The sequence below is a fragment of the Drosophila kikkawai genome, chromosome 2L, assembly GCF_030179895.1.
Source record: "Drosophila kikkawai strain 14028-0561.14 chromosome 2L, DkikHiC1v2, whole genome shotgun sequence".
NCBI classification, from domain to species: Eukaryota; Metazoa; Arthropoda; class Insecta; order Diptera; family Drosophilidae; genus Drosophila; species Drosophila kikkawai.
Window position 1 is genome coordinate 18,675,779 of NC_091728.1, and position 13,039 is coordinate 18,688,817.

Genomic DNA, 13,039 nt, shown 5'->3' on the forward strand with positions numbered 1-13,039 from the left:
GCAAATCGAACGCATTAGTATCTTAATCATGCCTGTCACAGTCACAAATCGAGACGATCCATCAGGCAAATTTGAGATGATTCTCGCATCTCGCATTTATTTTATTTTATTTTTTTTTTTTTTTTCTGTTTCTGATTCTGTTTCCCCGTCTGATCTGGGTTGCGATCGCACTCGTAATATCTGCAACCAGTTACGGGCTCCAGACTCGTAACTATATCTGCACTTACGTATATCATATATGGGCAGATCGCACATGACTCGATCGGTCGTTAGTGGGTTGCTAATTTATAAATAGCCCAGCTAAAATTAACTTTCTGCGGTTGGCATTAATAAAAGCAAATGGGATCGGTTTTAACTGGATGCTGGATACATTAGCAACCAGATCGCACTAAGGGCAAGCTTTATGGATTGATTCGGGTCAAGATCGGCTTGTTGTAAGTGAAATAATATTTATGAAATTGAATCATTGGGTTTTAGAATAATGTTTTATTATTTATTAAAAAATCGTATTTAATTTTTAAGGAAGGATTGAGGATCTTAGAAAACTCATTGTAATTAAATCAAAGCCTACATTTAATATATATTTCATTTTTATAAATATTCAAGTCCTTAGGATGAGTCTTTAAAGGGTATCAGCACGTTGACTTTTCGATCCACCTGATTTCTTATGTGATTGATTCGCATGTAAATTCTCGGGCACATTTGTTTTTATTGCAAATTTCTTTGGAACTGGTTGCACCTGAGCTGCAGTTGCTCCTAACTGGCCCGCTGGAGAGTCCCCTGCAGTCACCTGGCCACATGCTGGGCTTTTCGGGGTTTTCACTTTCAAATCGAGCAGCACGCTTGACGCCGCTTGATTGACAGTCGGGAGTTTGAGTTCTCCTGGCACGGCGACAGGCCGCAAAATAACGAATGAAGCTTAATTAAATTACTTCACCGAATTACTATTGCTGCTCGGTAAAAATGAAAAGGGGGAAGGCTGGGAGGCTGGCTATGGCTATGGCTATATCTGGCTGATATTTACGTATGTGGAGTCGATCTCTGTGCATGCTAAAATAAATAAATAACCAATTTTTAATTGAATTTCTACCTACATTTTTAACCTGTTTGACGGCATTCCGTGGCAATCAACGTCTCACTGCCAGTTGCTGGAGTAGTCGTCGTCGTAGTCGTCGTCGTTGTTGTCGTCGATGACGCTCGTTGCTTTTGTTTTTGTTTTTCTTTTTGTTGTTACTTTGATTGTTGTTGCTTGGCCTGTTGTTTTAGCCGCTGTTGCTATTGTTTTTGTTGCTTTTACGATATGCATAGTGTGTATACACTGGGGAAAATATAGTGATCAATTCTGATCCTTTAACATCAGAAAGACAGCAATAACTCTTATTAATTGAACAGTAATTTCATGGCGAATTATGGTATGTATAAATTAATTAAGAAGTTTTTTAAAATAGACTGTCCCAAAAACCAAAATTTGTTGTCTAAATCTATTAAATCTATCTAGCAGTTGCTATGGTTTAATTTGCAAACATTTTTCTATCTTAAGATACAACAATTTATCCTTAAATTATTTGCTTGTTTTTCGATATAGCTAATTAAGATTTTATTTTACTATTTAACTATTGTTATAATAGTTTTTTTAAGACTGCCCTAGTATTTTGTTCAATGTAGTCTTGGCTGCTGTTATTGTAAATTGCTACATCCAAGCGCCGTTGCCGCCTCAGCAAACCTCGTGCTGTTTTTCATCTGCCTCTTCTCCCGCCGATCTTCCTCTTCTCGCCGTTGTTATGATTTTTTCTTCTTTTCCAACGCACAACAAAGAAGACCTTTTGCAGCGATGACCAAGCGGTGCAACAGGGACGGGCAGAGCGGGGGCTCTTATCACAGGCAAAGAGGTTGCCAGGGGGCGGTCCAGCGGAGACGGCGAGGCTACCGCCGGCTCAAAAGTGAAGTCAAGTGAAGTGATAGCCACAAAGGCAGAGCGGAGCAGGAATGGATGCCTGGACGCCGGGTGCCGTGTCCCACTCAGACGATGCCAAACAGGGTGACCATAAAAGGGTTCGATTGTGAACAAGTATATTTGTAAATATATGATTTTAGATTATCCCCAGTAACTTATTTAATATTATTTAAAAATTTATCAAGACAATATATAGTTTTTCATAAATAATAGGAATTCAAGCTACTAACGTTGAAGGTTTTTATCGATCGTGTCACGAATTTGAAAAATATAATAATATTACAAATAAATATATAGAAGTTGCAACTTTTCTGCTGGTCGTGATGTTACTCATTTCTTTTATCACCCTGTAAAAAATCAATTTACAAAAGTATGCGTATGGCTGGCACTTTCTTGTCTTGATAAGCGATTTGCATCAGTTAAAATGGAGCATTTTAGAGCCGAAGTCGGCGGGCAAAGGCTGTCCGTAAAGAGTGCGAATGCACCGGAGGATGTTGACTTCACCGCAAATTTCCCCATTTCTATTACAATTTTATTAATTGTAGCAACAAAATGGGGGAAATCCATTGGGGCAACCATTAACCAGGCAGTTTTTTCTGAGAAGCAACCATGTCCTGTATGATAACGAAAATTAAGATCTTTCAAAGCGTTATCTTTAGATTTTTATGGTTTGTTTGCACTGCAGTTTTGTTTGCTGCTGAGGTTTCCTTGAATTTTTGTGGTTGGCAACTAAGGCATGTAAATCTTGTTATTGAATGGTTGCAAAGATCTGGATTTCGAATCTAGTTTAAGCTTTTCGAATCCAACCGAAAGTGGTTTCAACTGACGTATCCAGCTAACTGTGAAGCCGGCGCCCATAATAACTATCTCTCTCACCGCCGATCATGATGATCATGATGTTGTCAAACAAACAAAACAAACAGTGAACGAAAATAGTAGTGGACTGATATCAAGAACGAGTTCTGTAATCAAATAAGCGACTTGAGGCCAATGAATAGACCAAGGCTTCATTTCCTTGGGCTTATAGATGGTGATAATTGTTTAGAACATGTCTTAATTGGTTTATAATTGAATTAAATTTAATAAACAAAATTCTGGAAAATCTTTAAAAATATTTGAATCTTTGGACACTAGCCTAGTCCCTTGAAGAATAAAAAATAATATTAATTTCAATCCCCCAACCATCTTTAAAATAATGAATTAACACACAAGCCCGCTGGATAAGAAACTTGCACAACTTTTATTTAGTTCTTATCCATTGCTTTTATTTTAAGTGGAAAAATTGTGGATTCCCGTACGAACTAAGTAAACAACGGACCCCATTCAATCAGAGTTCTGGGAATTTCCTGCTGCCCCAGTTATCGGCAACCGAAACATATGTTCGGCGTAACTACGAAATTCCTTTAAGGCCTGGGCTCTTAAAATTAAATAAATTCTACTCTAAGCCCGCTTATTATTCTCAATATACTACTACGAAATACAACCGAGTGACGGCAGGGGCAACCGAAAATACTAATAAACATTTGTCGGCCGGCGGGTTGTTATCGTTTTTCAAGTTCGTTAGATCGAAATGCGCCAGCGGCAACAGCTGATTTAATCCAAAATGCCAAGAGCGCAAATAAAACTTAAATATAGAATGAAAACAAACTGTAACAGCCCCCGACATAACTGTAAATGTAAATGGTGTCTCTCCATTTGAGGCTTATCGAAGCAAACGCGCGCTGAAATAACGCATAAATAATAAATAAATAATTAGCATAAAATACAGAGAGATCCAGCATGTGTGAGTGTGAGCGAGCCGAGTGTGAGTGCCAAGTGATTTGAACTTTGAAGGCAAGACAAGTCGGGCTTGAGTTATGAATTTATCTAAAATCACAGCGTGGTGTCGTTGTCGCTGTGTTATTTCCCATTTGACAAGTGGTTTGGCCCAAGTGTCAGACGTGATAAATCATATTTGTATAATGAATATATCTGCGAAATTGATATGATATATAGTGTTTGGTGGGGAGAAAGGCCGCGCGGGAAAAGTGAATTGGAAAAGTAACTCAAGTTCGCATCGCATATTAGGTATACGCCCCGTTAGCCCTGCCAAGAGAAAAGACATTCGTCGGATCCGGAGAAACTACAGCGTTTAGCATCTTCTGGCCGAAACCTGTATGGCCGGGTTCCAAAGAAGATGACCTTATACAATATATTTTCGAGAGAGAATAAAATATAAAAAGCAAAATTGATCAGTTCTCGATTTGACAGACAGAAGAAGACTTTGCCAAATCGCTTTGTGGGGCCACCTTGAATTCGAGTTCATTCATCTTCGTTTAGCATAGAAGTTAAGCAAGTGACTTTGAATACCGTGGATGTCTGCTTATTTTAAGTCTTATAAATTGAATGATATCTTGGTCTTTGGGCCCCCTTTAACCAAGTTCGGCATTTACAAGCCTCTATTTTAAAGTTCAATCTTTTCATTTTCGTTTTAAATTAAAAAAAAAAAGCTCATAACATATCCATGCAATAACCATTGATTTTACCAATTAATATAATTCCGTAAATTACACCCAGCGACTTCTTATGCAACGCCCGTGGTTTAAGCCAAGGCGTAACTCTGTTTAGCCCATAAACCCATCGAGCACTATCGGATATCATTCTCGACTGCCTTGGGGCGCCACATCAGGCGGAAATCTAGCGCTAGCGAGTGGAGAACCGAGCATCGGACTTGGCCAAAAGGCAGACAGGGGCCAAAGTCCAAGCCAAACACCTGAATCGAGTCTGCGGCATTAGTTGGTTGCTGTTGCAGTTGCCACCTGTCGCTGCAGCGCAGCAGCACGCCAGCAGCAGCCTCTTGGAGCAATTCAAGTACAAGCGAATGCCGATGAAAATATTTTTGTGGCTGTGTTGTTTGCATGGAAACGTGATAGCAAAAGTTGTTGCTGACCGGGCCAAGTTGTTGCCGTGCTGCCGCACTAGCGAGCCGATGCTGATGCTGGCCGCATCTGCTTGAGGAATTTATTTATCGTTAAGAAATGCGTGTAAAATAAGTGAAACTATTGGGAGACGACGGTGCTACTCGCAGGCGCTCCTGACCAGTTTCGTTTGCATGCGACAAGAAGGGGCAGGGGTGTGTAGGGTGGCTAATGCCACCACTTTTGATAAAAATGTTGGCCTAAGCCAGTTACTTGTTTCTGCTGCTGCTGCTGCTGCTGATGACCAGTAGCCACTTAACTTGGCTGGTCAGCAAATTATTGCCGCATTGCTTAGTTGTTGTTATCAGCAACGTGATTTGCCAGGCCAAGATGGAGATGGAGATGGAGATGTTGTGGAGATGTAGATGGAAGCCAGCTCCAAGCTGGCTGCTTCATTGCGTGCTCACGATTTTTATTTCATTTTTTTGTCGAATTTCCGAAAGTGGTAGACCTTCATGGTCTCTTCGTCAGCTGTTGCTGCGCTGTAGTTGTTGATATTGCTGTCGATATTGCTAGTGCTGCTGCGGTTGCTTAGTTTTGTTATCCGATTTTATTTTTGCACTCTTGCCCATTTCATCGATGCTATCAATTTCACACCTAGCCAACGGGTTTCTCGTGCTATCTGCGACTCTGCGCTTCACATATGCAAATAAACAGCGCAATTAATAAACTAATTGAGCTTAGTGGGGTGAACTTTAACACTGATTTAGAGCCAATAAAATGGCAATTGATTAGCAAGGCAAATCAACGAATACTGATTCCGATTTCGATTCTGATACCGATTCCAATATTCAGTCGTGTGTGGGATCTCGGTTTCCATCTCCGTCCCCATCTCGATCTCGATCTCGATCTTGCCGGCTTATGCAATCGTGATCGATGGCAAATCCATGACAAAGTATAACCACGCCCAGCCAGTCACAGTCACATATAATTATTCAATTAGCCAAATGGCGTCATAAATTAACAACTCTATGGCAATGGTCAAAGGGTTTTTACCACGGCCAATGTCAGTGTCAGCCGCTAATTGTGATTTGTGTGGAATGCCGTAGATTTAGTTCATCCATTGCTATTGGCCCCATGAATATTCAGTTTGACACTCAATAGCCACTTGTCGCCAGTGATAAAGTATAGGGCAAGGGATAGAATTTAGCTTATGCCCAAGTGACAAGTGTATACATTTTATATATAAAAACTGTTTAATAAATAATTTGTTGTGGCTAAAGAGCTTTCATTAAGGTTATAAGTGTTTTTTACTTTGTATCTTTATATTATTTGAAAAATTACATCTTAAATTTTACCAATAAGAAATATAAACGGAAGTCCTTATTCCATGCAAGAATAAATGATTCGTTAGATATGCCATAAATCTTTCAGGTACTGATTAATATATGTTATTATAATACCGCTTACTACTCAATATTTACATCATTCACATTTCCTATAACTCACAGACTTCTTCATTATTATTGCTCTGCCTCTTTGAACTAAACACACATTACGTGCAGCCTTATTTTATGTATCAGTTCGCCTGAGGCCCCATTTGTATATGATTCATAATATATAATATCTCTCCACAGTTCACGACAAGTTCCAGTTTTCTCGACGCGGTCAGCTGTGCTTTATTTCGTTTTGCCCGTGCTGCCAGATTGTCGTTTAATTGACGATTGATCTCGCATTGGACACGCAGCCACCATGGCGTATGAGTATTATTTCGAGATGAGTTTCTATTTATACATCGGTTTTTATAGGCTCACCTGGTGCACCTGCTGCACGTCGCTCAGTTACGCTCCAAAATCCACAAATCCTTTGGCTGCAACTGCAACAACAACCAATTCTGGCAGTTCGCGAACGCTGCATACATTATTCGATATTCGGGATACTCTCTCTCTATATTAATATATATATCCACAAGATTTCTTTACGCCGATTTGGGTATCGATTTGGCCTATGGAAATCACTGGCACTTCACATGGTGGTCGCCAAGCCGAGACTTTGGATCTATCTGCACCACTTTCAGATACAACACCATTCACACACAGGCACACACGCACGCACACACACACTGCGAGCACCGCGAACACCACGCACACCCATGGATATGGATATGCGATGGAATTTTATTTCATTCGCATCGGAATCGGTATCGAATCGCTGACGAGCAATCGCGGAAACGAGAGAACTTCGCGAGCTGTTTTTCTGTTTCTGTTTCTGTTCTTCAGGCGATATGATGTCGATGTAGCTGCTGCTGCTGCTGCTGCCGCCGTAACTCTTATTTTACGCGACTTTATTTCGTTTCGTTATTGTTTTCGTCGTCTCGCAGCCGCAGAAACCGCGAACGATTACAGCAGAAAAAAAGTGATTAGAGAATATACACAATCGCCTGTAATAAGCGAATTTCTGATTCCGATTTGGCGACACTCTGGAGCGACGAACGATTTTTCGGTTCCGTACAACGAGCGTTGAGCGCAAAAAACTGAATGAGCGTCCAAAGCGGCCGAGGCAAGGCAAACAGGCAGGCAAAAGCGATCCGGCAGAGCCGACCAGCAACAACACCAGCAACAGCAGCAGCAGCAGCCGCATCTGTGGGGCTCAGCAACAACCACAGCAGCTATACACTCAAAGAAATATATTTCAGTGGCATATAATTCTTGATGATTTTGTACTTTCCATTTCCTAGGAGGTTTTACATACACGGAGCTTGGAGACTTACAAGTGCTTGTGAAGGTGAAGAAACCAAGAAAGTATATAAACATAGGTATAAAAGTGCTCTTAAATCCATAAAAAATTACTTTTTGTTGTAGCCTTTATTTTGCAATAATATATATATTTTATTTAAGAAACTGCATATTACTTTCATTCAAGAAATAAATGGAATTTGAAACCACATTTCTTTAACACAAAAATAAATGAAATTCTCCAACAGGAATTCATAAAGAAACCCATTTATTTTTTATTACTAAAAAAGAAGTTTTGTCAACATATAAATTATTTATTCCAAGTGTAACAACCGTGGCGAGCTAGTTAGTTAGTTTCGAGCCAGTGTTAGTGAGAGTCGATCGCCACACACACTCGCACACACGCTCGCACACCAGCGCGGCAGCCCAGCATCAGGTTGCTTAAGTCGCTCAAAGCGCCATTTAAGTTGAGTAATTAAAACAAGCGGCAGATTTGCATGTATTCGTGAAACGCTCGGCTGTGTGAGTGCGATTAATTATTAATCAAGCCAAAAAAAAAAAAAACAACAAGCAACGCTAAGGCAACAATAACAAACAAACAAGTCAGAGTCACTCGGGCAGCTGAAGACAATTACAATATTTCAACTCTCTCAGTCTCCGATCTCCGATCTTCGGTCTTCACTCTCCAGCCTGAGCTTGCGACTTTCTTCGGGTCTCTCCGACAAACGGCAAAGACTGTTACACATTTGACTTTTCGGTGCTGCCCCAACTGGTTCGGTTTATTTTTGGCTCCAAGTCTCGGCCTTAGGACTGCAGCGTGGCTAATGCAAATCTAAATTGATTGCAAAATGCTTAGGGGCTTATGACTAGACAATCTTTTGAGCAGAGCTCGCTTGGAGTTGCCGGACAGCTTGGGTAGTTAAAAGTCTTTGGAATCTTGATAATGTTTTGGATTAAAGTGAGAGTTTTAAGGGAATCCAAAGGGGTTTAACAATATTTCTCATGAATCTATTAAACAACAATTCATAAAAATCAACATTTCCATTCAATGTGTTAGTTTTTTAATCATCAGTTTGTTTCACAAATAATTCTTTCATATTATTATTAATTTATATTAATAATAATAGACTTTGGATATTAAAAATTTGGTATTTGAGTGCATTTATAAGGCACCGAAATATCTGTAAAATAAATAAAAAAAAACTCATAACAAATTTACCCAAAACAACTCCCTGAATTGTTATTCTACGCTCTTAATTATACTCTAAAATGGATTTTAACGACATTACGTATACGCCGCATAATCCCAGCGAATTCCCGCTTCAATCTGGCAACGCTGGCTGCCCAAATCCAAACAGCACACTCTTAATTCATGCTGATCTTGTGCCCTCGTCAATGTTGTTGTTGCACCGTAATTAAAATATTGCACTTGTTACTTTTTCCAGTTGCTGCCTCTCTCTCCCACTCTGTATCTCTCTTCTTAGCCTTTCTCGTGCCCACATACATACATACATATATTGTGTTAGCTTGGGGACCAAAAACAACAACAGAGCAGAGGAAAAGGAGTAGAAAAAGCACAACAAGCATGCTGACAACATCGACTTCATCGTTCGCCTGTGTCGTGTATTAAAACTTGTTCATTGGAATTTTCTAATAAATCAATAAACGCAGACAACACAGTGCCAGGAGGGTGGTTAAGGGGGGGCTGGAGAGGTGGAGATGGAGGTGGCCAAGGGGCGCTTATGGCACACAGCTGGCGGCATCGACAGACAGAGGGGCAGACCGACAGATAGCCGCACGCATCTCGCAGAGATTGCGCATTTTAAAAATAGCCGCCGCACATTTTTTGAGGTTATGGAAAATTTCAGTTGTTGCCTAGTCGTTGTGATTATTTCTTGCTGTTTTCCTTTCCAACTTGATCACCAGATCGCGATTGTAGGCTATGGCCAAGCGGCAGCATTGACAACACTTTCACACAGTCATCGATGATGCACATAGAGAAAAACAGAGAGCTCCTAAATTAAGATCTATTGAAATTGAAATAAAGCAAACACAAACTAATATTTGTTTTATTTATAATAATGTAACATTTATTTTCAACCGCTAATTTTGTCAGGTCTTTTAAAAAATAGATAATATCACTAATATGAAAGCTAGAGAAAGATTTATATTCCTATCTGTCCAGAGAGCCTACATCAATTTGATATCCACCGTGTGATACCAATTTTTTTTGTGTGGAAATTGTCGTTTGACGGCCTGCATTTCCGTAAATAAAGCGCTTGGGAAGTGGTAATTAAGTTAACTGTGGGCTGGCCACAACAATCTGGTAAATGCTGTAAATTGAACGTAAATCGATTGGCATTTTTTACATTTATTTTCTCTAGATATATATATTTAACGATCGTCTCAATCTCGCTTCCTATTCTTTTTTTTTATTGGCATTATGGCCTTTCGATGCGGTAATAAATGCGACCGGGTTGATTTTGTGTTGGTTTTTGTGCGTTTATCGCGACAGCAACAATGTTGCCACTAAATTTTCCATGTTCCAGGCAGATATGCTAATAGGTCTAATAGCTTTCGATTTGGCCCGCTTTACATGCGACGAGTCCGTTCGGCACATTCTAAATGTAAATAAAATGGAAATTCCTTAGAGTGGCACTGGCACTAGGCACCGGCACCGGCTGCGGCAAAAAGCGAGGCAAAAACTTGTAGAACAGGAGGAGGCACTTGTTGAGAACTTGGCTGCCTTGTTAAACGAGCCTGCAACACCCCAGCAGCAACATCACCACAACCAGCAGCAGCAGCAGCAACAATAAACAATGTTGCAATGCTTAATTATTTCAGCGGCAAGGAATTCCTTGGCGCAAACTTGAACTGCTTCTGGACTGTAGATGTTGCATGTTGTGGCGAAGCGTAGCAGTAACTCGATTGCGCTGCCTTACACTTGAGGTCGTCTGCTGCTGAGTTTTTTTTTCATGTAGTTTCAGGCAGCCAGAGCAAGATGCAGCCCACAATCTCAGTCACGTTGGTCAACGGCACCGCGGCGTCTGTGGCCAAGTCCCTTACACCCAAAGAAATGCCGACTAACATGAAAATGTAACTACTTTTGGAAAAACATTTGCTTAGAAAAGGAATAAATTAATATTAATCGTAGGTCGCAAAACAATAAAGTCTTCAGCTTAGAAAATTTCTGGTTTTAATCAGTTCCCAAAAGGAAGCAAAAGTCATTACTTACTTTATTACTTCACGACTTCCTGCTTTTTTCTTTAAATGTATTGCTGCTGCAGTGACTGCTGTTGTGGTCTGCCGCACCTATTTGTAATGCATTAATAGCCGAGAGGCTAGAAGCAAGATCCCAGCCAAGAGGATTGACATTAAGCTGCCCATTCGGCATATGGAGAGATCAGTGCTTTTGATAAATGGCAAGTTGCAGGCCGAAAATATTAATGCCAACATCGCTTAGGCATAATTGTTTCAATGAACATCAATATCGAGATGATGCAAGATCGAAAAAGGTTGAAGCAGCAATGGAAACTTTATGAAATCGATTGATGCACTCGAAAAAACACGAATACTTCAAGTTACTGAGTATTGTGCTTAAGGCAATGTCCTCTAGCCTCTGTGGAATTTCTTAATTTAATTCAAAGATATTTCGTACGGAATTTAACTATATCCCTCGAAGGGGAGTGCAATCGTGGCCAGATCATTGCCAGAAAAGTTCACTGTACTTCAATGCGTCTCCTCCGAACACACATCTGCTTCAAATTAAGAGATTCCAACCGAAGACTTAAGGAACTGAGTCACTGGCATTAGTTAAGTCAATTTCCCAGCAATATGCAAATAAGCTTGTATTTACTTTTTCGAAACTTTTATCTCTTTTTTTTTTGCCCCCAACTAAGGCATGTGACAAGAGCGTTAATTGAACTTTGCCTATATTATATTTGTTCGGAGTGAACTTTGCCATTGTCTAGACAAATTAAGAGCAGACACAAACGAACGAAGCCAACCAGCGAGCGAACGAAATTTATGTATGTCGCCGGAGGCGTTGAACACAGTGTTTAATTGTTGGCTTTGGGGCCACGCGGCGTATGCGCAATGTTCGATGCGTTTCGCGTGTGATAAGCGTCGTCGGCTTGTCTGGCGTAGATCGGTGGCAGCTGGTGGTGTTCGGTGGTCGGTGTTCGGTGCACAGTGTTCGGTGCTCGGCGTTCGGTGCTCGGGTGTGATGTCATAAGTCAACACACATCTGCCAAGAAGAGGAATCTATGCTATAGATCGGATCGGGGATCGTTAATTAAAATTTCCAGCGAGTACTTCATTAGCATCATCGCCAGCTCCGGCTGCCACGCGCTGCTCAGCTGCCGCGCTCCAATGCTTAATTAATAAATCAACGCGACACTTGCACTCCATGGCCGTATCTGCTGCGATGCCCAGCCGATTCCGATGGCGATGGGTACGGGAGGATGAGATACTCGCCGAGATTGTTGCCATGCCGTATGCACGGGCAGACAAATTGACGCGACATTCCACAGCTGGCCATGTGGGAGGGGAGTTGCTACTGGTGGTCACTGGCCACTGGCTAATAAAAATGTTAAATATAGCCACTGCCGATTGTGATGATAGTAATGATGGTGATGACATCTGCTGTGCCGCAGAACGGAAACGGAAACGTTTCTAATCGCCTGCGACAGATCTTGGAGTGAAGCCCTACTGATCCGATCCGTCAGTGGGCAGTGTTTAATTGAAGGCAGCCGTCAATTGAAATACTTACGCGACATGTAATGTGAGCTAGCACTTCCTTGTAATCTCTTAAGAGATTATCAATTCCCTGTGGCGACCTTATTTCAATTCCATTACAGACCTATTAAGTTGATTTAAGATGTGTTCTCTAGGGGAGAGATATTTCTTAAACGGTATTAAATTTTTGAAGGGGAATTTTATGTAGCTTAGTATTCTATGCAGTTTTGGAAATGTATTTTTTGTTTATACCGGTTTTTTCTTGGGTTTATAGCATTTTATTTATATAAAAAGGATTAAGAAAAGCAAATAACTAAGAAATGAATTTCAGATTTGAATAATATAGTATAATATATTTGAAGCCTTAAGAAACTATATAACATTTATATAAAAATATTGCTTTAAATTTCAAAGGTCTTTTTTTACTTGGGCTTGGGCATTCCAGCTTCAAAACGTATGTTTACAAATTCCTCCCATTAATGGATGCTTGACTCTATCTATCGTTCACTTCTCCAGCGCATGACATTGATATCTGCGGACAATTCATCATTGAGACAAATGACTTTTGTGCGCAGCAGCTACCTAGATATCTCAGATCAGTCATAGTATAGTTTCAAAGGAATCAGAACTTAGTCATCTCTCTGCAGGCAGTTAATGTACTAAATGTACTACGAGTGCGATGTGTGGGGGGAGCCGAGTGTAGTTAATAACAAACC

The 13,039-nt window shown here is 40.5% G+C and overlaps 1 protein-coding gene and 1 long non-coding RNA gene across 2 annotated transcripts in view; both read right to left on the reverse strand.

Annotated features, from left to right (window-relative positions):
• The window catches only part of dpp (decapentaplegic morphogen), a 37,575-nt gene extending 30,141 nt beyond the window's left edge, over positions 1-7,434 (reverse strand). Inside the window, exon 1 of the mRNA XM_017170723.3 lies at positions 6,666-7,434. Coding sequence (XP_017026212.1) covers positions 6,666-6,768 — 103 coding nt within the window. The 5' untranslated portion in view covers positions 6,769-7,434. The remainder of the gene's footprint in view (positions 1-6,665) is intronic.
• LOC138928264 (uncharacterized) lies at positions 556-1,341 on the reverse strand. Its single transcript, XR_011444767.1, has 2 exons — positions 1,095-1,341; positions 556-1,041 (listed from the first exon to the last, which is right to left on the reverse strand). It is a non-coding gene; the product is annotated as an uncharacterized lncRNA (long non-coding RNA).
• Positions 7,435-13,039: the final 5,605 nt, after the last annotated feature.